Raw genomic sequence first — 27,916 nt, forward strand, 5'->3', positions numbered from 1 at the left:
TTATCTGTGTTACCTTGAGGGTGAATTTGGTATGGCCCTAAGGAGTATGGACATTCCTAGTAGACTCACTTCTCCCTGGCCAGCCTGGCACACCAACCATGTAAGTTTATCTCATCCCTTTCTTCCCTACTCCCATTTCTTTTTCATATTTTCACCTATTTACCAGATTTTCAGTCCCTCCCATTGCATACAACTTAGCAGCCTGTGCACACTGGAGTGTTCAGGACGGGCTTTAGCAGGCACGTGAGTGACGGAATAAACCTCCTCCTCCTGGCTTGACTCCAAAAGGCTGAATTCCCTCCTCCCTCAGCATTTCCTGCTCCATTCCCCCATCCACCTGCTGTAAGGTCCCTCCAGGAGAAGTGCCTGTCACCCACCAAAGCTCGCCAGCTCCCCCGACGAGCAGGGGGCCCCGCCACTGAGCCAGCTTGAGGAAGAAGACACCTGCTGTGGGAATCCAGGCTTTTGCCAGCACAGCGCTCCCAGATATTGGCAAAACCTGCTGGAAATCTCTCTCTGTGCTCCTCATTCGCCCCCCGGTACAGCAGTAGGTCTGCAGGCACGTCTGTGAGCGAACCCGAGGAAGTTCCTGCCGTTGTTGCCTGTCTAAAAGCACCGGGGTTGCCAGCTGTGCCGCAGGTGCGGCTGTGTGAGCAGGGCTTTCCTTCCCCAGCCTCGGGTTCGCTCACAATTGCTCACATTCAGCGAAAGGTATAGGAAGTTGCTTTAGCACTTCACGTTGCAAATGAGTCATGCAAATCGCGGCAGCTGGAGTTAAAGCAGGTAATCCCAGCGCACGGTGGGCAACATTGCTGCCGACAAGCAGGAGCCACGATATGGTTCCTGCTGGGGAAGGAGCACGTGGCTCGCTGGCCTGGATTTTAGCCAAAGGGAGGGTTAGGAAACTCTTGTTTGCTCCTGGGCTTTGCACCAGTGCTCAGGGACAGCTGGAGCAGTTTGCAGGGGCACAGCCCACGGAGCTGCTCTGCCATGGACCAGGGGCTGAAAGGAGCAGGGCTGTGGATGGTGCACGCTGTTCTGCTCTCCAAGTGCAAAACTCGTGTGGAACCAAAGTGTTTTTGCACATGCCACTGGCATCTTTCCAGAGCAACAGCACATACGGTTCTCAACAACACCAAAGGCTCAAAGGCACTTTAAATGACTCGAGCAGGGCTTACGGCAATGCTCCATGTCCCTGAAGCTGGATTTCAGGATAGGTCCAAACATCTCTGGTGGTTCCATCCCAAAAGGTTGTAGCTTCTTTCTGTGAAAAGAGTGGCCACGTGCTCTCAAAGTGGATGCTTTCACTAGCAATACTGGCTGCTAGCTTCCCTGCAAGTTCGTCTGGAGGCTTTCTGAGGTCCCATGGAAAAGGCAGGGATGCTTCCAGCAGAGCTCCTGCTGGCCTGCAGAGTTCCTGCTGGCCTGCAGATCTCTCTGCCTGCAGCTGAGAGCAGGATCCGGACCTTTATTTAACAGCTCTGCACAACAGCTTTAGTTTTGCTTCTATGAAGCCATGTTTTACATTGTTTTATTGTGCTTTCTTCCATGTGCTTCATTAGTAACTAAAAGTAGTCTGATGTTTGCAGGAGGAAATTTATGTACAGATTGGAGGAAGCATGTGCACATAGATCATCCATGCATATGGATGGAATATCATTTTGAAGGTTGGCTAAACTTTTAAAATGCTCGAACTGTAGCAAAGAGAGATACTTTTCATCACCCTTCTTTCCTGCCAACAGGGGATGGGAAAACATTGTTTTTTTTCGGGGAGCCTGTCATTACTGAAGTCGAGGCAAGCGATGTACACATGATGTGTGCTAAGTACGGATAAGCTGAAACTTTAAATAGGCTTGGAGGAGGAGCAAAGCTCAGGTTTAAAGAGCCAATTGAATGGCTTAAGGCTGGCTCACTTACACCCAAGGTATTGCAACATCTGGTGCAACTCTGGTGCCTACGGCAGCATGTAAATGCTGCTTGCCTGTGTGCCTTTGGGCTTTGTCACTGCCTGTGCTGGTGCAAAGGTATCGCAAAGAGGGAGGGAAATGGAAATTCATGAAAATGCATGAAATCTGTTCCTGTAGGGCTTGCCTTCTCAGGAGAGTGGTGATGTTCAGGTTTCTCCTCTTTTATTTATTTATTTATTTATTTTTTCTTACAGCTTTCCATCACTTTGCCTTGGACAGGTTTTGGATGCAGAAGATAAAGCACTTGTAGAGCATAATTTGTGCTATAACGTTCATATAGCCCCAGAGCTTGACCTTTTCCATTCTTTTTAGTCTCATTCTCACTGCTAGCTCATGTGCTTAAACAGTACCCACCTCCAAAGTTTTCCTTCATTCCCCCCATAGGGTAAGGGGGCTAACTTGGTGGGAGGACGAGTCATTTTACTATGAGACACTGTGAGGTTTGTGATGGAAGACAGCTCTGTGGGGCTGGCTGTTTGGGCTGCGAGCATGTAATGGCAGATTCCCATAAAACAAAAAAAAATAAAGAAAGAAAAATAAAATGAAGAAAAATTTTAAAAAAAGAAAAATAAAAAAGAAAAAGAAAAAAAAGAAAAAGGAAAAAAAAGAAAAAGAAAAAGAAAAAGGAAAAAAAAGAAAAAAGAAAAAGAAATAAAAATAAAAATAAAATAAAATGGAATAAAATAAAATAAAATGGAATAAAATAAAATGAAATAAAACATTTTTATTCTATTAAATAAAATATTCTATTAAATATTTTCATTCTATTAAAATAATTGCCCCCCCCGGCCGCCGGGGTCCCGGTCCCCGTCCCGCGGGGGCGTGTCCGGGCGTGCCGGGGCGTGGCCTGGCGGCGGCTCCCTGCGCTCCGATTGGCGGGCGGCGGCGGGGGCGTGTCCCGGGGGGGCGTGCCGCGGCCGGGAGTTTCCCACAATGCCCCGCTGCGGTGCGGCCGCCGATGGATGCTGCGCGCCCGCGCTGCCATTTGCAGCCGCCGCGGCTCGCAGCGCGCCCCGGGGCCCCGGCAGCGGCGGCGCCCCCCCGGCCCCCGCCGCGCCCCAGCGCCTGCAGCCGCCGCCCGCCGCCCCCCGGCCGCCCCCCCCTCCCGCTCCTCCTCCTCCTCCTCCCCCCCCTCCTCCTCCTCCTCCTCCTCCTCGTCCTTCGCGGCCCCCCGCCGCAATGAACCCCCCCGCCGCGGCCGGCGGCGAGGAGCCGGGGGCGGCGGGCGGCTGCCGGGGGGCCGAGGGCGGCGGGGAGGCGGCGGGAGCCGCGGGGGTCCCGGAGGAGCCGGGGCTGGGCGCGGGCGAGGAGTCGCTGGAGGAGAAGCTGCGGAGCCTCACCTTCAGGAAGCAGGTGTCCTACAGGTGGGTGCCGGCTCCCCGTGCCCGCTGCCACCAGCCCCCCCGCGGCGTGCCACAGCCCGGGCAGGGCGCTGCTTTCGTAACCAGGGTCTTGCGGTTTTGCCGCTGTGCCTTTATCCCCTGCCCGCGGTAACCAATATACCGGCTCCTTCCTCCTGGGAACGCACCTGTACGGGTGAGTGGGTGGCGGGGTTTAGCCGCTCTGCTGCTACCGCCGGCAGTCTGCTAACGGTCAGCAGCTGCCGACAGCCAGCGATCGCTGTCTGAGATGCTTAATGCAAAAAAGTTCTTCGGTCTTACCTAATTCTGGCTGCAGAGGCAGCACGCCATCAGCTACTGGTGTTGCAGCGTGCTAGGGATGAGCGCTCTTAGCCGAGAGGGTAGGAAGCACAGAGCTGCTCCTTGTTTTGTCTCTGCAGCGAAAGAGTGCTTCTAGGCTTAGGTAGGCAAGAGAAGAATCTCCCCTGACACGGAGTTACTTTTTTTTTTTTTTAACGTGTTCATGCTGTCAGCTTGAATCTGAGATAGCTTAGTAATGGTTTGAGTCTCTGCATGTGGTAGGGCTTAAGAATGATGTAATTAAACACTCTTCATAGCTGAAGTTTTATATAATACTTCAGCTATGCAGGGAGACCTCCTCAGAAGGGTGATGGTCTCGGTGGTGAGCGTAAAGTTTGGGGTGATTCATCCAGGACTCCATAAGGTGAGTGATGTGAAAAGGAGAAACTTACTGAACACCTAGAGGGCATTATATTATACCAGTAACCTCTCAGTACTTTTGCACGTCTATCCCGCTAGTTTTTCTAGCACACGCCACTTAGCAGTGTGTTGCCTATTGCTGGTAAAGGCAGATTCCGTAGGTGGGCTATTGAAGTAATGGTTAACAAGGCAGATTTGTTAATGGGTATCATCTTGGCAGAGAAGGCATGGGGTTTGTAACACACGTTTTTGGAGATGCTTCTACTCGGGCTGTATGTTCTCATTTTTATTTCGTTAGTTTGGACATCTTCCCCTTCTGAGGAGAGGTGGGGAGATATTAAAATCTGTAGTACCCTGCTTTCTAGACTATCTAGAAGTGTGCTGAAGCTATAGGTGGTATTGAAGTTTTTTGCATGGTGTATATTTGTAAGAGTTTTAAATAAATGCTAATAGGAGAAATGCAGGGTTTATTTCTCTTCTTCCTCCTGCCTTTCTCCTCCTCCAGCTAGGGAGGTGTACGACAATTCCTGAATGTTTAGATAAGGAAGCCTTTTCCTAAGCACCTCTTGATGCACATTACTCATTCCATTTGACTTAGACTATGTGCAAGAAAGTACATTTTCTTTGTATCCTTAGACTTCCACACTTTTTCTATTGGAACTGGTTTTCTACAAATAATATGTGCACTCTCATTTATCCATGGGAATGATCGGAGTAGATAGAAGAATGGAAGACTTTCATAAAGGACCTCTGCTGAGCTCTCCACACCCCACAACCCCCAGCCTCCTCAAATTGCTACCATTATCTCTGTAAATTATGGTGTTGAAATACATTTGTAAATGTAAATGACTATATTTAAAAAAAAATCTATTTATGTTGGTACTTGGACTCCCTTATCCACTAGTACAGTAGAAGTTATTCAAGGCTTTGCGCTGCCTTTCAAACAGCTCATATAGAAGCTCATAGCTCATATGTATGTTACGTTGACAAACACCCATATATCTTCATTTATATGAGCAGAAAAAAAAAACACCAACAAAAAATATAATTAGAACTTGCTTAAAGTTCTGCAAATGCATGTAACAATTCTGTTTTTGACAACTGAAGAAATGAAGTAGATGGCTGAAAGAGAGGTCAAGGTATTGCTACGGGGGGGGGGGGGGGGGGGGGGGGGGAGAAAAGTGGGTGAAGAAATATGCTTCCTGTACCAATTCTACGTTTATCACTCCCTATCATGCAAACGTGATTTACTTGAATTTGGCTTAAAGTATTATCCATTTTTCCCTTATTTTTGTTGCTATGCTGTAATGCTGTAAATACTACAGGTGCGTTGCATAGGGAGCTCCCAAGCCCCATTGACCTCGCTGTGTTCCCAGCCATCACATACCACCTTACATCCCATGCTCCCAAAGCTTTTTTCCTGCACCTAACAGTCTTAATTCCTTTAAGAATAGATGTCTGCTTGCTGTTTTCTTCCCAGTAATGTGATATAATTATGTATACATACACAGTGGGGATATGCCACTTATCTGTGCTTGTGCGTGAGTTAATGGCTTTAAAGCGTGCCTGTTTGTGTGTGTGTCTATGTGTTGCCAACACACATTACTTAAGCGGATCTTAATTTGCAGACGGGGTGCCTGCCCTTCCTGATAAACCACGCCGTGAGCGGCGGTGCTGCTGCACCTCAGCCCATGGCTGGAGGGTACCACTCGTCCCACTGAGGGGCAGGGAGGTGGTCGGAAACCCAGGGTGTCCCCTCCTTGGTGAGGGGCATCTTGCAGAGCTGGTCCCCATGCAGCCCGAATGAAAACTCAGAGAAATGGTTGCCCTTTTCATCCTCGTCCACTTACATGAGGACAGCCTATGTAGGAGCTGCATGCTAACTTCAGAATGCCAACAGATAAGCAGCCATGTCTAGGGCTAATTTTTACCCTACAGATGTGGAATTAAGCATCTTAAAGACTCTTTGGCTTTCCTGCTTACAAATCTGAACCATGGGCTCAGAGTGAAAAATATGTTTTTCTCATAAATTGATAGAACTCAAAGTCACTGCAAAGAAATTGGCAAATGGAGAGAAGGGGGAAAAATGAATCAAATAAGCATCCCTGCTAAAGAGAAATGCTCTCTGCAGACTGACTGCTTCTTGGAATAGTATTTACCTCCCCTGTTGCTAGACCTGGCTGAATGTGTACTAGGTGTTGTGACATGAGCAATAGGCAAAATTTTCTGTCCTTTAAATTTTTATCATTATTTTTGTCACTGCAGGGTACTGTGAAGAACTCTACGGTCTCTTTTAGCTAAAGTACACATGAAATTTCCTCCAAATAATTTTTGAAATAAAGAGAAATTAAGCTTTTACTTAAAAATGTCCAAAACACAAACAACGGCAACAACAACAAAACCTAAGCTAAAAACGAACTCAAACCATCAATAATGCAAATGATTTTTAATTTCTTAATAATTATTATCTAGAAATCCAGGGAATCTTGGTTAGTGGCCTTGGGAAGAAAAAAAAAAGTCAGTCTGAAGTTTTAATGGCCCTCTTGTGAGAGCTCAAGTGGCGTTTGGCAACTGATTGTCACTAGGGGACAGTTTATCTAGGGAAATGTAATTTCACTTTGACCAAGCGGAGGAATCCTGCCTGATGTTGTGCACAGCAGACTTCAGGATTCTTGCTCGTTTGTGACTTAGTTTCCCAAAACTGGGGCTGTTAGGAGACCCATGGAGTGGCCCAATGCTGGTAGGCAGCAGGCTGGTGGTGTGCTTTTTTGGCTCCGGTGGCTCACCTGAGATGGAGATACTGAGTTTCACTTTTAGTAACAGAAGTGGCCAGAGGTGGTTTTCTCAGCTTGCCGTGTCCGTTGGAGCCCAGATCCGCTCAGAGGTGTCTCTGTCTGAAACGGGTGGGTTGAGTTTCCACGCCTGGTGCTTTTCTAACCAGCCATGAAAAGCTGCTCAGTGCCCTCCCATGTTAAGTGGGTAGGTCTGCAAACAAGCCAAGAACCAAGCCGACCTCTCTGCCTGCACCATCAGCAATACATGGTTGGTAGTTCTGGCAAAAAGGGGCCAAAATGATAATCAGAGTGGGTTTTGTTCCTGCATTTGCAGGGGAAAAGTCGTGGCAGAGAAATCCTGGGAAGTTCCCCAATTCAACAGGCCTCGTCACTGCTGATGTGTTTGGATGAGACAGAGAACATGAGTACCTGGGACTACAGATGAATCCTTGGACCAAAATAGAAACTTAAGCGCAGGAAACATCCTTGGGTTTTGCTTCATTTATTTACAGATGTGATAATAATCATAAGACTCACATCGCTTCTCAGCAAATGTTAAATACAGACAGGATGGTAGAGGTGTCTCCTATTACTAAGACTTAATTATTTTATGAAATATGACAGCATTTACTAGTGTACTGTGTAGCATTTAAAATAATTAAATCTGACTGACATTCGTAAAAACGAAAACATCCAACACAAACCGTTGATCTTTTGATTTTTGTTTATTTCTTATATTCAGGTTTCCTTGAATCTTGATATGTCCTATTTCTATAAATTAGCAAGGTTGTTCTGCATGAAGATGATGGACGTATTTTTATCCTCTATCAAATGTCAAGAAAATAATGCTTGCTCTCTGGCTTAATCTTGTAAGATCTGCTTACGCCGTTCTTTTGTTAGAGTTTCGGGTATGCTCTGCACAGGGTTGGTACCACCCACTCGCACAACAGTGACTCAATTTACTTTGTCACCCAAAACACCCCTCACCACTTCGTTTTCTCCCAAAGGACACCGCTTCTCACTTTTAGGTACATGAAGGGACCTTTGTAACACTGGCTTTCATGTCTAAAGCTTTGAGGAAAGAAATGGAAGCCCTGTGTTGTGCTGGAACAAATGCAGAAAAAGGCTAGGATAGTTCAGAAACAAAGACTAATACCACAGGAAAAACAAGTTTGCCTTTAAAATTCCCTACTGACTTAGAGAGATGGCTGCAAGGCTAGCCATCGATGTCTGTAGGTCACACAAAGTAACAGGACTAGTTCTTTGAATTTAGAGCACACCTCTTCCATTCTCCCTTTTTATATGAAGTTAGCAGTACTTTGCAAAAGACACGTTATGAATGACAATTCTGAGTAAATCTGCATGTGTGCTGCGGAGGCATTACGTATGTGCTCAGAAGCAGAGAAACACCTGAGGGATTTGAAATGGGGAGCCTCTACAAGCGCATGACAAAGCTGTTATGTAGTACTGGCACAGACCTGTAAGCTCAGATTGCCCTGGGACTCTTGCAGATGGAAAATGTTATCAGGTAATAAATGCTGAATCAGCTGCCACGTGAGTTCGATAAGGTGGAAAGGCAGTGTTGTTCTGGCCGTTCCTTGGGAAGAAATGAGCAGGTAGGCAGATCTCACCAGGGCTGGTCATGGGGCTGATTAAATGATTTGATTGAAGCTTCTCCAGGCTTTTGGCAGATTTTTATTTGGCCAACTTGGCAACATAGATGGGATATCGGGGAGGTGATGCCTACATGCAATACTCTTCTGTGCTCCTGTGCTTTACAGCCTGGGCATGAGACACTGGCAATCAGCTGAAGGATTCTCCAAATATTAAAGAAGGGGGGAGGAATTGGGTAAAGGAGGCTTGCAGTGTTGTGGCCACTTCTTTTAGTTTCAGAACTATGAAGAGCCTCACCTGGGAGTAAAATGGATGTGGAAAGCTGGAGCTCCTTTCTCTCTCCCACTGACCCTCCCAAACCCCAAGTTTTTATTAACCCTTTGTAAGTGGAGGAGATGTGTTAACTCAGTTACGCACTTGTGTGGGATATGGTGTGTATGAAAAAAGGTGTAAGAGTACATTGGGAGAAGCTTGTATGTGTCCATAGGCATCTCCATGTGGGCTAGTGCTGGGTATTTGCTGGCTATGTGTGGGTAAGGTGATGTCATGGTGCATAACCTTAGGGCGAAGGAAGGTGTGTGACAGGACAGGGACATGGAGGACTCTGCTGTGTGTTTTCCAGGTTGCGTTTGTGTGGGAATATCACCTGTACTTTCTAGTAAATAATTTTGTGTGGGCTGAGACTTCTCTTTTTGTCTGCTCTGTGAAAATGTGCAGGAACATAAGCTGAAGGGTTGCTGTTATATTACTAATTCCAGTATACTGTGTGCAGTTTTTCTCCCTGTATTTAAGCGTCTTTCTGTGGAGGTACTAGGTATTTATGAATATTCAGGTGTTTGCTCATGGTGAAGGCCTTGGGCCTGTCTGAAAGAGCTGTAGCCATATCTAAAGCCCCCAGGTCTCTCTGCCCCAGTTTCAGCTCTCATTTTCAGTCTAGACTACTTTTCTTTCTATTTCTCTTTCCTGCTTCTCTCAGTGTAGATGTGCTGGCCTGTGTGTACAGCTGCTGCCCTGGGGCCCATGTAGTGGCAGTCCCTCAGTTCTCCTGTGCTGAGCTTCTGGTAAGGCTATCCCTGATGCATGTCCAATCCATCTGATGCTGCCAGCAAGGAAGATGATAGAAATCCAGTCAACTCATAAAGGCTTCCCCTAACCTCTCTGGAAATGTGCAAGCTGCTTTTTGCTTATTAATTGAATTCAAGAAAAAATACATCCATCAAGATTAAGATACGTGCAGCCCTCGCACCCACACCACCTCATCTAGTGTGTGCTAGCTGGCACATGCCACAGGTTGGCCATGATCCTGCACAGCACAGCTTCCCTATCCAGACTGTGCCTGAATATCTCTCTGAGGATAACACTGGGCTTGGGACGACTGTGGTTAGGAAGAGAAGGGGGGTATTCCACCTTAAATTTCACTAGAATTGTGTCTCAATTATAAAAGACCTAAGTCTCCCTGTCTGCAGATGAGAACTGTGAATGGAGTAGGAGACAGCATAGTGTCAAGGAACAATGCTTTGCTTTTTAACATGAAAAATCTGGTTTGTTGGTCAGATCCTTACCTTAAGCAGAAATCTACTACTTGTCCATTGTATGGTGTTTTTCAAAGTGGATTTACAAATAGTCAAATTCTGCACTGTCTTTGTTAGGTGGATGTTACCACTTACAGATTACAGCCTTAGGGATGGAGAAAGCTGAGAAAAAGGAAGATGGTGACCTATTCAAGATGGCATGTGGAGTCTGTGTGCTAAACTGGGAACCAGTCCTTAGCCCTAGCTCTAACAGCAAGCCACCCTTCTAGAAGGGGGAGGGAGGAGGAGGGATCAAAACTGCAACTTTCAGAGCAAACCTGAAATTTGGGGAAGCAGCAGAGGACATCTGTGCATGAATACTGTGATTTGATCTGAGCAGGTACCCAAGCTTTCCTAAGCAGGTAACACAAGATATTCCCAAGTTTTGCCTCTGAATTGTTGTGCTTGGAGCAAGTGGGACAGTTCATTTTTAAAGAGCTGTGCTAGCCCGAGGCTGCCACAGGGCACTAACTGATTGTCCTGAATTTCCTAGCACCTCCAACTAACATAATAAAATGGCTCTGCTTAAATGTAGATAAGGGGTGGTGGTGGTGGGGAAGAGTTTTTGTTCTAGTGGTCACCAATTACAGCACTCTCGACAAAGTAAGTAGGTGTAGGGCTTGGTCTGTCTATGCTCTGGGACTGAGCTTGATACTTATCCCATCCTTTCTGTACTGTGTTTTTGAGGAAACATGGTGGATTGAAATTTTTTTTTTCTTTCTAGAAAAGGTCTTGGTAATGAGGTCCTGAACCTTTCAGTCCTGGATTTCCCTTCAAGTGCAGTTCTGAATGGCACTGCCAGCCTCCCCTTCTGATTAACAGCTGTTCAAAAGCTTATCTCTCTTCAAAAATTGCAGTTCATGATGGGAAACTGCTTTTCATCATCTGGTGTGTCTGCACTTTGAGGGGTAGCAGTTTCCAGTTCTTCCTAGAAGGTTTTCCAGATCATTGGCCCTCCATAGTACGTAACACTAATCCCCATTGTCGTAGACAAATGGCCACATATTTAGAGAGAATAGAGGTGTCTAATTGAGGCATACACTAACTTTCTGCATCATTGCTCCTCCTGCGTATCTTTGTGGATAAACATGGGGTATGAGTAGCTGTAGGATGTTACTTTCTCAGGCTGCCAGTGAGGCATATGCTGTGAGCAATGAGTTTACTCACTGGGATCAGGGAATGGTGCCGCTAGCTGCCCTATAGCCTCAGCTAGGCTATAGATCCATTGCAGAGATGAATAATATTGATGGCTTCGGTTGTTTGACGGTATGTAAGAGCCCCTGGTGGAAAGATGTGGGCTCTCTTTGAATGTTCAGGGACTTGGAGGGAGTTGTTTCTCTGGGGATGAGAGATGTAGGTACATATAGCGTGAAAGTGGTAGGTGAATACCCTGTCTTGCTTTATCTTCTTCAGATGGATTAAAAATTCTTCATTTTTCCCTTTCCATTACTAAATAACGTGCTTAATATGTATAGCCCTAACCAATCATACTTTAGATCTACAATACACAAGTGTCTGGGAGTATGACCTGACACTGTTTACAGGAGGAGAAAATGAAATTCTCATTTAATATAAACACTTATATAAAAAAAAAAGAAAAGAAAAAAGTGTTGTGCTTATGCAGTGCTTGTTTTATATTTGTAATTTCTTTCTAGTGTTTCTGAGCTTGACTTTTCTTAAAAACAAACAGTGAAACCCCTAATAGGCAGATTATATGCCTTCTAAGCTGTATGACTCATCGGGAAACTTGACCCACTGGGGAACATTTTCCAAGTGGGGCAGGGATTAAGCTTCAATTGCACAGATTCATCAAAGATGATGAGTTGGACAACTTAGAATCCCTCTGTGCTCTGAAACTGCTCCCTGATGCTGTGTAATATGCAGGAGAGGGGACTGTCTGTGATGCTCTGAGAGGTGCCGTGGGGTTTCGGGGCACCATAGGAGAGGGTGAGGAAGTGAAATGGCTTTGAAGCCTGTTAGCATTAAAAGATGATGAGAAAATACCTTCCTGTCATCACTTTATTTCATTAGGTTGCTAATGAGTTTCCTCTAGGGATGGGAATGGTGTAGTTCTTATGCTTTTATCCAATTAGTGAATGATCCCAGGAGGACATCCTTTTGTTGTGAAAACACATCGAGTTTCATTCCAACTGGAGCGCCGCATCCTGCAGGTTCTCTGAAGGCAATGAAATGCCATGTGTAGGTGCATGCAAGGCTAGGTCCTCGGGTATTAATTGCTGATGTTAGCCTGATTTATGGTTTCAAGATGATGCCCTAGAGGGCAATGGACTCTCCTGTGGAACAAGTGAAATGCCAGTGATGTGAATAAAGTTTCATTATGAGTTTTGAGGTTAGTTGTAAGTTGAGACACTGAGACTCATGTTAAAAACCTGTCTAGATAGGAAACAAAAGAAAAATGCCTTTGCTGTTGCCTTCAGGGATATCCAGTACCAGTGTGTTGCCAGCTGCTTATGCTCATAGAATCCTTGGCTGCTGGTGCTGCAGTCACCTCCAGGTTTCAGCCTAATTTAAAAAGACATTGAAGAAGGAATTAGCAGCTGTAGTGATGCAGCCGGCATGTTTGGTTGCAGGTGGCCTTCCATTAGCCGAGAGCAACTTAAGCGATTCTTCATTTTACCTCTGCAGGTAGCCAACAGTTGCAACTGTCACTTCTGCAGAACAGTACTTTTTGCTTTGAAGCAGGTCATTTCTCACTGTACCTGCGTTGTCCCTGGCCAGGTTTTGCTGAAATAGAATTCCTGGATCTCTTTAGTTTTTGTGAGTTGCTCTTTCTCCCTTCTCATTCTGTAGCTTGCCTTTGCTGCCCTGTCTTCAGCCTTGCAGCATGCTTCTGGCTTTTTCCTGATTCCTGCCAATACACTGGTGCTTTGTGTGGGTTTATGTATCTGCGTGGTGCATGTACGCTGAATGAAGAACACACAGCTACATAAACACCGTGCTTCACATTCTACAAGGTTAGGATTAAATTATTCAGCTTGCTCCGACAGGTTTTTTTCTTGTCTGCCATGGCCAGCGTGAGCTTTATAGTCTGCTGCTGCATCTCTGATCAAGACACTCATGATAAGCTGCTTCCTTTCCCCCTTTCCATCTGTAGTACTGGAGTTTTTCAAGCTCTACCATGGAAGAATATGTTGCAGTGGTTGCAAAGTAGTACATCTTTAAAGTGCAATTGGATATATAGACAGACAGTTCTTGGACTTCTCTGAATCACTGCAATCCTATAGCAAAAGGAAGGAGGAAACAGTTGCCTTCTTTAGCTTTTCAGGCTTCATAACTTGTTGAAGGAATGCTGAAAAGTGCTCAGCAGACCCTGCTGATACATGACAAATAGTACTGGAGTAGACTAACAGTGGCTTGAATACAAGGTAGCATGGTGATGCTTGGATGGTCTCTTTTGGCCTTGCGAATCTTGATTTGCTCTTTGCTGTTCAGGCTGGAACAATGTTTTTTTCATTTCATTGAGTCTGACGTGGGCCATATCATCACTTGACAAATGTGCTATGATCCGGGGTAAACAGCAAGCTTACTGAGCGTTGGGTTATCTGGTCTCTGTCTTGTCAGCTCTTATTTTCTTTCCTTTCAGTGGATAGTGGGAGGGATGACTAATGTTGGCTGTGATGCTGGGGCAATTATGAGCTGGACTGAGACCAATATAACAGTCAAGATGTCCCCTCACAAAGCTTGTGCGCTATGTTCATAAACTAACGGTTTGACCAGGATTCAGACAAGTGAGCTAGCAGTGACAATTCTGTCCTGTAACATCTCCTTTCCTAACAAACCTTACTCCGTTTTAAAGGGAGAAAAGCTAACCCTCAGCAGGGGTGGCTGTTGACAGTCTGGCCTGGAGAGCGGAGGTGCCCCCCAGTGGAAGGGCTGGCTGGAGCACAGCTTTTCTGCTTTCCAGAAAGGATATTGCATGTATTTTTCCCCTGGGAATAGCCTGGACTCTTCCAGCCCACAGCAAGTTTTTGTGCAGACCACTGTCTCACCCTTCTTGGGAGTGTGATGGCCATCAACAAAAGCCAGGTATTGCATTTCCAAGCATTACATGTGCTCCTTCAAGCATGTAGGCAAAATCAAGCTGGAAGCACTTTGTGAACTGCTTCCCAGGGAAGGATGGACCCAGAGAACTTGTGAGCTCTCCCATTACTGAAGAACATGTCTTAAAAGAATCTCATACGTGATTTTTTTTTTAAATGTAAATGAAGTCAGTTCTGCTCCTTTTTTTTCTTTCTTTCTTTTATGAAAGGCACAGAGCTAAGCTATCTCTGATGGCAATTACTCGTAACCAGAAGACATCTTCAGTGTGACGCACAAATATTTTTAATTTCCTCAGCCGTAGCCTCCCAGTGTCAGTGTATTCAAGACCAAGTAATGCATTCTTCCCAATTTTACCTCTAGTCTGGTGAAAATGTGAGAGATGAGATAACTGAAGACTTTAAAGAAAAGCCTCTTTTAATTCCTGGGTTGGGCAATATGGTCTTCTCTCCTTCTCCCCACCTCCTTAAGTGCAGGAGGGAAAGTAACCAAATATAATTCTGTCATCAGCTCTGATAGGGCTGTGAAAATAGCTTCAGCCTGTTCATACAATAGCTGCTTACATTTTCAATTCCCTCTTTTCTAAGAAAGTGTTTCAGCTTAGCATTCATATTAGTCCCTGGTTTTGTACAGAATTCAGATAAAACAAATATACAAAGTGAATACAGAGAAAGAGTGAGCCACAGCTGCTGAACCCCTGTGTAGGGTTCCTCTCTCTTCACAGCTCCTGCTGTCTCTCTGCTGGAACACAAAAGGGAATGACTAATTTTGGGAGGGAAATGGAAAAAACTGGGGACCCATGTCTGTGAAAGAGCTGTGTTCTTACCTCCTAGCTCCCCCTAATAGATAAAGGCCTTTTTTTTTATCCAAGGAAAGCTGTAGCACAGAGAGCAGCAGCTACGTCTTCCATCACGTGCAGACTGCACCTCTCTCCTGACTTAGCAGAAACAGAAGGTAATTCACTTTCTTTTTGGTCTTTGGCCTTCATCCTGAGATTACTCATGCCTTTTGCTTCCTGAAATTCAGAGATCGTTCTCTTTCACACGTGAACTGCCAAGACACCAGATGGCCTTGCCTTTCTGCCACCAATGACCTTATTTTTCTATTCTTTGCAGCTGCGCAATGTCCTAAATGAAAGCTGCAGCTGAAGGTCTCCTGGAGGATGTGGATGTGGTTCCCAGTTGGGTCTGGAAGCTCAGGCTATGCTTGCTTCTCCCATCTGCTTGTATTTTGAGGGATCTGCTGGTCATTAAAATACATTTTGATCATTTCAGCCCCTGTCATACATTTGGGCCCTTTAGCTGACCAAAGACAGGAATTTCCATTGGGTCACATGTAATTGAGATGAGGAAAGGAAGGGATGGTGTGAAGTATGACTTACAGTCAGCTAGATGATGCTTTAACACAGCAAATTTCCCATGTTTGAAAGAGGCCATTAGTGATATAAAACAGAGAAAAGGAGGAGGAAATAAGCTGGGATGGAAAACTGTAGCGCGACTTTCCCTTCTCTGATCCAAAGGCTGAAAGAAGAAAGATGTTAAATCCCTTCCACTGAAACAAGCAGCCTGCTGTCTCAAAAGGCTGTTCCCTGCCAATTCAGCTTTCCCACCCCCTCATGCTGGGAATAGTGGCCAAAGAGCGTGGGGCTCTCCCGGGTCTTGTGGCTGAGCCATGCCTGGGCACTTGCCCTCCGTGTCTACACAGAGGCTGTGCCAGATACCCCCTTCCCCAAGCCCTCCCCCGCCGCCCCAGCACCCAGCCAGAGCTTTGTTTCTGATTCAGTCACTCTGAAAACAGTGTCACAATTTGTCAGGTGCTGAGAGTGATATTTGCTTGATGGAAATGTTGGCCCTATTGTGAATCAAATCTAACAGCTTTTCACAGTGAGGTTGTAAGACAATGAGGTGAATTTACTACACATGCAGACAAAGCAGCTTCTATTATGTGTGAAAACATAAATAATAGGGGGATAAATGCAAAACAGTGAGATCATCTTAAAGAATCTTTTCCAGGTATCATTAAGCTTTTGCAGGCACAATAGTACATGTCGGTGTACAACTCCAATGGCAGAGGAATACAAACAAGTCAGTGATGCAAACAAGCAGGTGTGTCTGAAGGGTTCAATCCTGAGTCACGCGTGCATGCAAAAACGTGAGGATGGCTTCACAGACTTCTGTGAGAGAGCTGTTCAAACAGCAGCAATGGGAAAACTTATTACCATTCCTAAAACAGTGGCCTCTCATTCTAAATTAGAAGAGAAGGAAAATTGGATATGAGGTAGTACCTCTGAAGGTACCACAACATGCATATTCACCTGTAATTCAGTCCTTCTACAGTGGAGAAGGGTGGCTGAAATACATCCTGTGGAACATTTTTTAATCTGCTGACATAAGCATGTTTTCCAACTGAAATCTTCTGGGGACGATGCTAATTTTGTTTTCAAAAAATAGATGAGCAACACATTCAAATATTCATCATAACTTCTGAACGTATTAACTGAAATACAGAATAGTTGATATTATAAATCTTTGGAATATCTTTATGCTCAGATAATTTTTGTTTTCCTTCAGATTCAGAAGAAGTTATTTTGTTTTGATTTGAAATATCAAAATTTCCCGAAGAATGGAAATGCTGAGTTTTGGCAAGCCAAAGTTATCTGTTAGCATCTGTGAAACTAGCTTGGTCATGATTAATCTTCTGTGATAGAATTGTGTTGTAATAACCATATTTAGTGTTAATCAATGAAATGATACTTAGCCTCCTCTGAAGGATCAGAGACTAGAACCTGAAAGATGAATTGTCCTCTGACTGCTTGCAGGAGCTGCTTGATGTCATGATTAAAGTATATTAATGGGCTAATATTGGGTACTGGATGGCTGTCCACATTTCTATGGATAAGCAGGGAGGTCATTCTCCAGGGGGGTTTGAAAGCTGAACGTACACAAGACTTGCAGTTAGTTTTGTTTTATTTTGTTTTGTTCTTTGCTTTTCTTTCTGAGAGTCTTCTGCACCTACATCCAGAGCTACTGGCAGAATGCACCTAGTAATATTAAAACCCAAGCAGTCACTTATTGGATATTAACTCTTGTCTTATACAGAAAATGAGAGTGATCGCTGATTTTTAGGATTGGAAAGACTTCTGCCTTCAGAAAACATTGCTTCCTCTCCTCCTGCATGTCTGTGTCTTCTTTCTCCCTCTGACCACGGAGCAGTCAGATTGGTATCTACACTTTCATTGAGGGGTGGCAGAGTAGTGGGTCTTGGCTAGATGGTACTGTATCCCTCCATGTTCTGGGCTTGTGCCACAGTCTGCTCGGGTCAGCAGGGTTTTGTAGAAGCCAAGTTGCTGTCAGATTTGGCTTTCAGGACGGAGGAGCTCCCATCCAGCTAATCTGGGCAGTAGGGGAGGAGGGAACCATCATATTTTTAATGGCTACAGGTGGAGGGTCACTGACCATCTTCTGTTTGAGACCGAAGGGTGTTGATAACTACAGCATGAAAAGGAATATAGATGATATGCAGGATAGCAGGAATGGTATTTATTATAATACATTATGTCTGGGCAATAGATTGCTGACTTGTCTGTCAAAAGAACAGTGTCTGCTTGTGCTGGTTTTGCTGTTCCCGACATCTGACTCCCTCAGGATTTAAGAACTTTCTTGGGAAGAGACCGTGTGTGTGTGCAGTTCTTGCTATTAAGACTAATGCATTTCCTTCTAATGGCTCTGTTGTGATGAATCAGTCCCCACGTGTATGCATTGATGTTAAGTGTCACTTCTTACTGGCTCTGGAAAAAAATGTGAGCTCTAATATGTGTGAAGAAGTCAATATAAGGAGGGGAGGAACTATTCTTGAGGGATAATTTGGGGCTAAGAAGGCTACCTTCCCTTGGTGTCTTCAATAGTCATTAGCAAGCAAGAGAGTCTTCTCCAGAGGACAATTTTGCCAGCCTAATTCAGGCTCTGGCTCCAAATTGTCCTCTGGAAGAGCCCATTTCTATTGACTGCAGGCAGTCTGTGGTGAACAGTCTTACAAAGCTAAAATTAGTTTTTATATGGACCCCTCCTACAAAGAGGATGAATAGATGCATGTGCTCGTTAACGTTTGAAAAATGTTTCCAAACAGAAAATGCAAAACATGGGAACTCTGTTTGTAAAAAATACAGGGTGAGAGTTTGGGGGATTTTTTTTTTTTTTTTTGGCAAGAGATAAATCTGGTTTGAAGTGGAGGTGGTGACTTCTTTTAGTGGATGCTGGCAAGTACGTCAATTTTAAAAATTGCTGCAGTAGCTCTACAGCCAAATGGAGATGTTGCCATTTTGCCTGCTGTGAACTGCATCTTTAAAAGGATTTCCTTTGCCAGCTGCAAGGGCAGCTGGGAGACAGTTGTTTTGTATTTCAGTCCCAGTGCAGAACACCAAAGTAAATCTCTTGCCCTCTGCCTCTCTTATCTGTGGTATCTGGGCACATTGTCATGTTTTCTGTGAGCTACAATAAATTACTTGGAAAGTAAAATGTATGCGTTGCTCATGACTATGCTGGTCTCTTAGGATCGTTCCTTAACAGTTTAAAGGCAGACCTGGACATACCACCATCTGGTGAATGGAGCATTTATTAGAGGGGATCTGGTGTCTCTGTGCAGCTCCTGGCATTCATTCCAGAGGCCAGCCCCCTTTCTTTTTTCTTGAGCCTTGATGTTAGCTCTCCCTGGCACCCTAACTCATTCACCTCATCAGAGCTAGGCAAACTAAATCTGTGGGGGGAGGAATAGAGACACAGCATCTTTGTCTTGAATATGCTACATCTCAAAACGTTGATGATGTGCTGAATGATACCTGGGTGGCTGATATTTAACCTTTTTGTTCTTTCCTATTTTTTTCTTTCTTTCATTTGTTGTGAGCTTAAAAATATGCAGGTGACATGAAAAAAGACTAGAGAACAGTACTGTACATCACTTCAGGCATTCAAGCAAATTTGTGATTATTTTGCAGGAAGAGAGATGATAGACTGCGGTTATTTAGTTTTAGTAGAAGGAAATATGATGAAATAAGTGAGCCCAGGGGCTTTTCCTTTACTTGCCATACATGACTGTTTTGTGTGTATTTAATAGGGAATTCACTGCCGTGGGAAATCATAGAAGGGAAATATTTAGTAGGATCCAAAGAAGGATTAGGCTTTTATGTGAAAATGAATCATATTCATAGCAAGTCTGACTACTGAGTATACTCACATTATTGCAAGTGTTGCCAATGTTTTCTTGCTTCAGGGGGCAAACGAATCACCTGCCAGGGCTGGAAAGGGATTATCTCCATGCAAGGCAACTTTCCATCCTTCAATGGGCACACTGCTGCTTGTTTTTCTGCTTGATTTCCCTTAAAACACCAGGTATTGGTGTTTTATAGAACAGGGGGTTTTTCAATTCAGGGACCAGTGATTTGATCAGGAATGACAGCCACTAGAGACTTAAACAAATAACGAAGGAGCTAATTCTGTTCCCCTATCTAAAATTCTGATCCTGTTTGTGACATCATAATTGGTTACCATAGGAACAATTATGGTGTCATAAAAAGAGGATTAATTATGAGCTTAAGTGAGGAATAAGTAGCTGGAGCAGATGAACTTTCTAATAACACTTGCCTCCTCTGAAAGCTACCATTTTTATGCATAAAGATATTGTTCCAAATAAAGAGAGATGGGTTAGGAGAAATTTGGTAAATGTGCTCTGAAGGAACAGTTGTGTATCCGAAAGGATATTGCTCTAAGCTTCTGGGTCTCTCAGGATGCTGCATTATAAAAGAAATCTCATTTATATAGAGAGATGCTAGAATGAGCAACAGATCTGCTGTCTTACATGGACTTATTCTAAGTGTCAATCCACAATTTTTCTTTCCATGAATTGTTTTTTGTTGAGGTTTTAAGTGTGGAAGACTATGTGCAATTGTGGTTAATATTTCACTCTAGCTGGTTTAAAAAAATAAACATAGGTAACATGATGGTAGTGAAATTTAAAAGATAAACAAATTTTGTAGCAACCTAACTGCTTGCTAGGTAAGGATGTTTCAAATTTTCATGGCTTGTTTTTGGATTTGTTCATGTCAGGAAAATCAGGACTTCTGGAGCTGGAATGTTTCAGGTTAGGTGAACTGGTACTTGAGCTTTTGCCTGTGCTATTAAGGCTAAGAGGGCTTCCTAGCAAGGAGCAGACTAAATCAGGCAAATAGGAATCTAGTGCCCAAGCTGCTGGGATCCGTACTACAGTATTAAATGGTCAATTTACACAATTTCACTAACCATCTATGTAACTTCTTATCTTGCTGGGAGGGTCTATTGACATTTACAGAGTGGGAAGTTCTGTTTTATGTTTGTGGTTTTCTTTTTCTTTTGTTTTGCTTTTAATTGCTGTTGACAGCATGCAATTTGTGAACGAAGTTTTGGAAGATGCTGAATTATTTCTGCATTAATATCTGTGCTGGCTACTTTGCCCTCTCTGGTGTTCTTGCATGTTCCCTTGGAGGCAGGCAGGAACTGCTCAGCTCGACTCTTTTTGCTGCTGTTTACTGCTCTGACCTGAGCCACTCGGTCAGTAATGTATTAGCAGAAGGGCCATTGACAAGAATTATTAATACATAGCAGGGGACAGAAAGTGGTGTGAATAGCTGAGGATAGCACTGGGGATGGTATTGCTGGCAAGACACTGCCCGAAGGCTTGTGTGTGGGTGTGAGTCAGTGCTTTTGTTTTGTTGCTTGCTCTTGTGACATTTGCTTAGCTCTTTTTGCCTCTCTCCTTCTCTCTCTTTTTGCCAGAGAAGAGCATGTTCTTCTGTCTGTGAGGGAGCTTAATGACAGAAGTCCTGAGTTTTTTTGGGGGATCCTTGCTCTTAGCCGTGATACGGTCTCTTGTCACTTTCTAAGGGGAATGAGAACAGCACTGTCTGGTTATTGTTGCTGAATGCTCAAGCATAGCTGCTCTTGCATCTTCTGTCACAGTGCATGGATACCATTGTCAGAGCTTGCAGGCAGTGACCAATACGCCAGGTATCCCTGTGATGCTCTGCTGGGTCACCAGTGGCTGAGGCTGGTCAGGCATGAGCCTCTCTCTGAAGGTGTTTTCTGAGAAGAATGGAAAATTCTGGGGACTTCTACTGTGGTTTTCAGAACAACATACAGAAATAAATTAATAACCGCAGCACCACCGGGATGGCAGGGGAGCAAGTTGTTATTGTCTTACCTCAAGGAGATGAGATTCAGGAATAAAGGCTAAACTGTGAATTTTCCAGAAGTTTGCTAGAGGGGTAAATAGCTCTTTTGGGTACATGTTTGGGGATGCAGATGAGCTTGGGGCACTTAGGAGACTCTCTATTGCATTTTAGTCAGGCTGAGGATTTTCCTACTATTCTTGCAGATTTCAGTGGGTGCTATGCAGGCAGGCTTGGCTGTTCCTTCACTTACTCCTGCCTTCCTCGAACAGTCTTTCAGCTGTCTTATAATCAGAGAATGGTTTGGGTTGGAAGAGACCTTAAAGATCATGTAATTCCAACCCTCCTGCCAGGGGCAGTGACATCTTTAAGAACAGGTGATCTAGTTGAGTTTCCTACCAGATCCGAATAGTAATTCTTTGGGGAATGGCTAGGAGGGCACTAGCAATTTGATTAGCTCCTCCAGACTGAGGGAGGTGTGCTCACCATTGGATATGCATCTTAGTCACTTGGAGGTTGTGATACCCAAGGGACTATGTATTTTTTTATTGTTATTTTATTTTTTCCCCATGTGTGCTCATCTGGAAGCCCACAAACTGTACCCTGAACATCTGGAGGTGCAGAGCTGTGCCCTGCCCTTCAATACTTTAGCTCAGCACCAGGCTTCCCCCACCCCAGGTTTGTGCCAGGACCTGGAGCAGCCTGTGCAGGGATGTTGGCTGTGGAGGCCTGCTGCTAGGTCAGGGAGTGCATCTGGGAGCAAGCTCAGCCCTGCCTTGTTCTCGGAGATGTTTTTTCCGCTTAAGTCCTACATGGTTTAGAAACGTCATTGCCCATGTGAAATCAGAGGGATTTTTTTGTTTGTTTGTTTTCAACAGGCTTTTCCATGTTCCTCCCTTTCCGGTAACAACAAAGGTGATGTGTGCAGCTTGATGGAAAAGTGCCCCAGTGAGGGCAGGAGGGGTGGATGGTGCATTAGTGTGGTGGCAGGGCTGTCACCTGGCATGCTGCATTGTCACCTGGCAGGTGCGCTACGCAGACACCCCCTAATGCTGGGGGATAAGGAGGCAAAGTGTCAGTGTACCTAAGACAAAAATTTTGTTGGATGGTCTGATGTGGGTCTTTCTCATACCTTAACCCGTGTGTAAAACACTGTGTGAGCATAACTTAGCTGAGAATGGGAGAAGTGTGCTGGCCTGCGTGTGGCATGCGGTCAGTGGGGGAGCATGGTACATGCCTCTGAGCTCGTCAGGAGAACATGATTCATGGCTGATCACAGGCAGCTGACAAGCACATGGTAAGCTGGACCTCTGGCTACCTCATACTGGAGAAAAACTGAGCTGTGCTCACTCGCTCCCCTGCTGGGGTTGGTGAAGGAAGTGCCTCTCGTGACAGGAGGCGTTATGGTGGGCCTCTGCTGGCAGCAAGGAACTTGGCAGGGCCGCTGCTCCCTTCAGGTGGGGTACAAGATGTGTGTGCGATTTAGCACAGCTTTTCTCAAAGTCTGTGCAGAGCTCAGAGGTGGGGAAGAGGCCATGGCCCGGCTGAAGGGTGCCTGTGGGAGGTGCGTCCTTCCGACCCCAGAGGCGCCCATGCAGGTGGAGCTGAGGCACGCGTGGGTGCAGCCGTCTGGGCCCTGATGTCAGCCCGAGCAGAGGGGAAATATGCTAAGTAAGGGGATTTTTTTCTGTCTGTTGATATATAGGTAAGAATCGTGAGAAAGCTGCTTTTATTGTGTGTGCATACATGGGTACCTCAAGGTCTGCACACCGTGCTTTCCAAAACGTGGCTGTAAGCCAAGCTTGTTCCACCTTTCATCGCATAAAATCAACCTTCAGTCACTAGGTAAAAATCTTTCATTTGACTTGATCAGAAAATGATTGTTTCTGTGGGTGCAGACCTTGTTTTGATTTTATTAGCTGTCTCCACAGCAAGGTCAAGGATAAGCACTGACGCTAAACCAGAGATCTTTCAACGAGTGTTAATGGGAAGCAATGTCCTGGACCATATTGTCAGTGGGATCTGTTCCCCCCACTACCTCCAGCTTCTTCCTTTTTTCTAGGAAAGGGTTGTAGGCTGTTGGATCAGATCCACCTCATGGGAGCCATCCCTGGGTCAAGTCCATGTGACTGATGGGGTGTTCACGCTGCCTCTGCCCGCATTGCCCTGGCTGGTGGCCTGGCGACTTGTGGTGATGGTTTATATCAGGCCTAAGCTTGTGCCTCACTCTTTAGGGCTCTCCTTTTTGGGTACTTTAGCAGTATTAAGTAATAAATTCCTCTGCGAGTTGTGTGTGAACAGGAGATTATTTCCGGATTGTTATTTCATTTCTGAAATGGAGCTGTTCAGTTTTATCAGGAGGATTTTGATGAAGCTAAATGAGAAAGAGAAACCCCTCTAGCAAAATATCTCTTCTTCTGAGCCCCCTTTTCATCTGAATCTAGGAACATGAAAGCGCAAATCTGTCTCTTGCTGAAAAAAATTCATTTGTGTTCTAATTTGTAATAGGTCTCCAGGTGCTGCAACAATCTTCCTTTCTCTGCAGATTTATCCTGAACATTTCTCAGTGGTCTGGAACTGAATGAATGTTTAAAGTACACTTTGCTTTCTCCTTTCTTACCCCTTACAAGTAGTACAAGGGTATGGCTAGGCTGGCTGCTGACCAAAATGATCTGTGGAGATCAAAGTGTTAAATGTGAGTCAGAGACTATCGTGCATTAAAGAGTGAGTCAGCTTTGGTTTTAAAAAAAGACATTTTAAAGAAGCAGTTTGGAAAAAATGCTGAATGGAAATATTTCAGAACAATCTCAGTCTCTGATAGAAATGGAGATTTATTTATCTCCATGCAGAAATGATAGCAAGCGTTGAAAGTAGTAGTAGTGATGAGATCACTCTAAATTGAAGCTGCTGCTTTGGGAGTATTGTGCCCAGTGTCCTGGGTTAGTCTTTTATAGCAGAAACAGCAGATATGTTAGGTGAAGGAATAGATCAAGGTCAGCGATGCAAGCTCAAGTCAGTGGATGCCTTGTTTTACACGGTAGAGGTGTCAGAAAAATATCATTAGTGGAATGTCCGAGGAAGGAGAAGAAGACTACAGTGCTACCTGGCTGAACTGGCTCAGTGGCCTTTGGAGCTGGGGCTGTGGGTTAACAAGTGACCATGGAGGCTTGTTGTTGCCCTTTGGCCAGCAAAATCTGGGAAGTCTGCAGGAGGCGGTGGTCTTACCAACACACAGGAGGGAGATTTCTTTGTGTGTGCACAGAAGCTCAGACATTTTGGTAGGAGGTGTTAACAGGACGTGTGTATTCAGAGAATGGAAAGATTAAAGAGTTAACAGATATCTATGAAAGCACTTTCCACTCCGCATCTTTTTTTTATACCTGCTGCTTACCATATTTCATAGCTTTGCCTTTTTGGAATAGGGACTATCAGCCCAAAGGGATAATTCTCAGCTGTAAAGCTGGAAAACACCAGCAGTAAGGAACTGATGATGTGTGACACAAAACAGCAAATGAACCAACTAAACAGCCATCCAAATTCCCAACAGAAAGGACAAATTGACAAAAAACAGAAGAGTTGCAATTAAATGGGATATGAAGTATTGCTGTGCACTGTAAATTAAGTAAATTTATTTCTGAGTCCAATCTGACTTTGTGTGTGGCTGTAAGCAAAGCTCCTAATGTTTATAAGATGAATATAGTAGCTTCTTCCTACTCTTGTAAAGATGTACCAGCAAAATGTGGAAGTGTATTATTATACTATTACAAAGGTAAGTGTTATGTGCTTTGCCAGACCTTGTTACCTATTATGAAAGGCTACAACACTTAGAGCTTTCAGCAAAGTCACAATGGTTGTTATCTGAAGCAAAGGCAAGGGATTCTTGATTTTGTACTCTTAACTCTTGATGCTTACTGTCCTTGGAGTTATTTAAAATAAGGATTTCAAGAGGATCTAGAAATTGTGTGGGTTTTTCTTGCTCTTAATTTACTTGCTGTCCTGATGTTCAAACATTGTCAGGTCCTCCTTGGAAACAATAAGCTAAGGAGGCTGTGTTTTTTTCCTTTTAGAAGTAACAGCTACTCATGCTTTGACCTAAATATATAAAAAAATAAAAATAAAAATGGGGAGGGAAGTGGAACTTGTTGATATGGCAGCAGTTCCAGTGACATCTCAGGAGCCACCTCTTCCCCTCCCCTCCATCTGTTTTTCCACTCAAGCCCACTGAGGCAGCCACAGGGCACACGCATCTCAGGCCGGCCGGGATCTATTGCTTTCATGCTGTTGTGCCAGGCAGCTCATGCAGTCAGCAAGAAAGTCGGGCACCACGTGTTGGGGGGCAGGAGGTGCAGGAGCTGGCAAAAGTCCTCAGGGATGTGGGACCGGTGGAAAGACAAGCATCCTTGGAATACACGGAGGTTGGAAACTTTTATATATACTTGTGTGTGCAGATCTATATGGTCCAAGTTGTCATAATGTGGGTGTCAATGTGCGGTCCGTATGCGTGCCAGAATAGAGTTTATGTAGTAGAGTAACAAGGTAGTTACTTAAGGTTAAACGATTCACCCTGTTGGTTTTCGACATGGCAATTTGAATGAGGAGCTAAAGGGGAATTTTCTCTTGAAATGTCACCAAGGACTAAGTGGCTGTAGATGGATGGTGTGGAACACTGGATGTGCTGGCGTGTGACGAAGGACTTTGCAGGCTCTGAATAATGTTACACTTCTAATAACCTCTTGTGAATGTATGCTTTCAAGTGCAAAAATTTTTTGAGGGGTTTTGTCAAGGGTGAGAGGACCCAAATTTGACCTGCTCTGGGAATAATGTTTGCTTTAATGCTTCTGCAGTTCTCATTCCTCATGCAATGAGGGTGTGATGTGCTGAGCATGGCAGATGCTCTCTGCTGTTGACCCACTGGCAGCAGGCTCAGAAAGTTGGGTTACTTTATGAAAGCTTTGGTGCATTGAAGCAAACTTTACTCCATGCCTTTCCCTTTGGTTACTTGGTTGGGTAGATCCAGTGCTCACGTATAATGGTTATTCCTCATTTGATTTCCACCAGTGGGTGGAAATCCCTAGACATGGATTTCTTGTTTTCCTCCTTCTTTTGTTAAAATAAACCTGGGTTTGAGTGCCCTAAACTTTACAGTTTACAACACAAAATTTTGATGTGTTCTGAAACTCCTTGTGGACAGGTTGTTTTCCACTCTTACTGCAGCCATATCACAGTGATTTGGAAGACAGGGGTGAGTCTGTAGAAGGGAAGCTCCTGATAAACCACTGCACAGAGGGTATTAAATACAGAATAATTTGGGACAAGGGAACCCCAGTTATTAGTTCTTAATTTTCACTGACTATTCATAATATTGGGTGTAGCTCTTCATAAATGTGAATTGATAACTTCATTGTCTTCTCTCACCTGCTCAGTTGGAAGATGCAGCCCTACAGAAGGTTTGACACTCCTGCTTTGTTGCCTCAGGGCCTTTCTTCACTGAACCCACTCCCGGCCAGGCACTGAACATCACAAGTACCCTCTGTCCTGTGTTCTCAGCTATTAAACTGTCACGCTGTGCACCATTTCCCCATCAGCTTGCTAGTGCCCACTTCTTATTCTGTTTTTTAGACTAGTTTGAGCAGGCTTCATCCATGTCTCCTTCCATTTCATTCTGTCTCAGCAGCATCTGCCGCTTACAAACAAAATGAAAACTGACCCATTATTAAAAATTGCAGGATCAATTTATTCCATTTTGTGCTCAAGTCATGTCTGTTTTCATGTCCATTAAGACAGATAGATTCCCAATTATTCCTGTTGTTACTACATTGGTCCCTACTGCCCAGCTGTGGTTTTAGAGCATATTTTGTTGATTTTTTGGATAGATATGTATGACTATGAGCAGCTCTAGCTGTAGCCCACGACTGTAACTTGCTTATGTCCCTCATATACATATACTTACTTTCAAGTTTCACCAAAGTGTTTTTTATCATTTCTTATTTATTTTTGTTATTTCTTATTTATTGTACAGCTGTGACAAGAGATGGCAGTGTAGAACTTAAAAGTGGTATTACATTTTATTTTAATTTCACTGAAAGTAACGTTTCCCTAAGTTAAAATGATTTGCTTAGCTGAGTTTATAAGCAGTCAGTGTTTGTTGGGTTTTTAAAGTAGCTGAAGGTCTAATGCCATCTAGCAAGAAATCACATTTTATTTAACTGAATATAATGCCACAAAAGTTGTTCAGGGTCTTTCTCATAATTAAAAAAAAACAAAAACAAACAAAAATGTATTTCATAGTTACGACCCAAAAGCTATAAAATTCAGCCTTCTGATGGCATTAGCTGTTAATTTTATTTTTAAAAAATGTAATAGCTAGCTAGCAGTGAGGTTTTTACTGGGGAAAATTACTACACACAGAGGGGAAAAAGTTGTTGATAATGATATGAAGTAAATGCATTTACTACTCGTATTTGTTATTGTGGTAAAAGAAGATAGGTCTGTATGCTTTTCTTCGAGTATGCCTGGGACAGAAAACCTGTTTTCCTTCATCCCAGAATGTAGGTATATTGGAAATAAATATTTGGCCTCTTCCTGTGAGATAGGATGCTTCAGATGCACTGTGGTCCAGAGCAAGATCAGCAAGATGCGTTGCTGCTTTTGTTTTCTGCTTAGGTGTCTGCTTGTG

The 27,916-nt window shown here is 44.2% G+C and overlaps 1 protein-coding gene across 3 annotated transcripts in view; it reads left to right on the forward strand.

Moving 5' to 3' along the window:
• The first annotated feature begins 3,145 nt into the window (after positions 1-3,145).
• DGKI (diacylglycerol kinase iota) overlaps positions 3,146-27,916 on the forward strand; it is a 212,218-nt gene continuing 187,447 nt past the window's right edge. For 2 of the 3 annotated variants that reach the window (XM_080582487.1, XM_080582483.1), the window contains exon 1: positions 3,146-3,331. In XM_080582487.1, the coding sequence (XP_080438613.1) occupies positions 3,147-3,331 (185 nt within the window). In that variant the 5' untranslated portion in view covers position 3,146. The remainder of the gene's footprint in view (positions 3,332-27,916) is intronic. The other variant, XM_080582486.1, reaches the window with a different exon arrangement.

Source organism: Anser brachyrhynchus (genome assembly GCF_964034855.1).
Source record: "Anser brachyrhynchus genome assembly, chromosome: 1".
NCBI classification, from domain to species: domain Eukaryota; kingdom Metazoa; phylum Chordata; class Aves; order Anseriformes; family Anatidae; genus Anser; species Anser brachyrhynchus.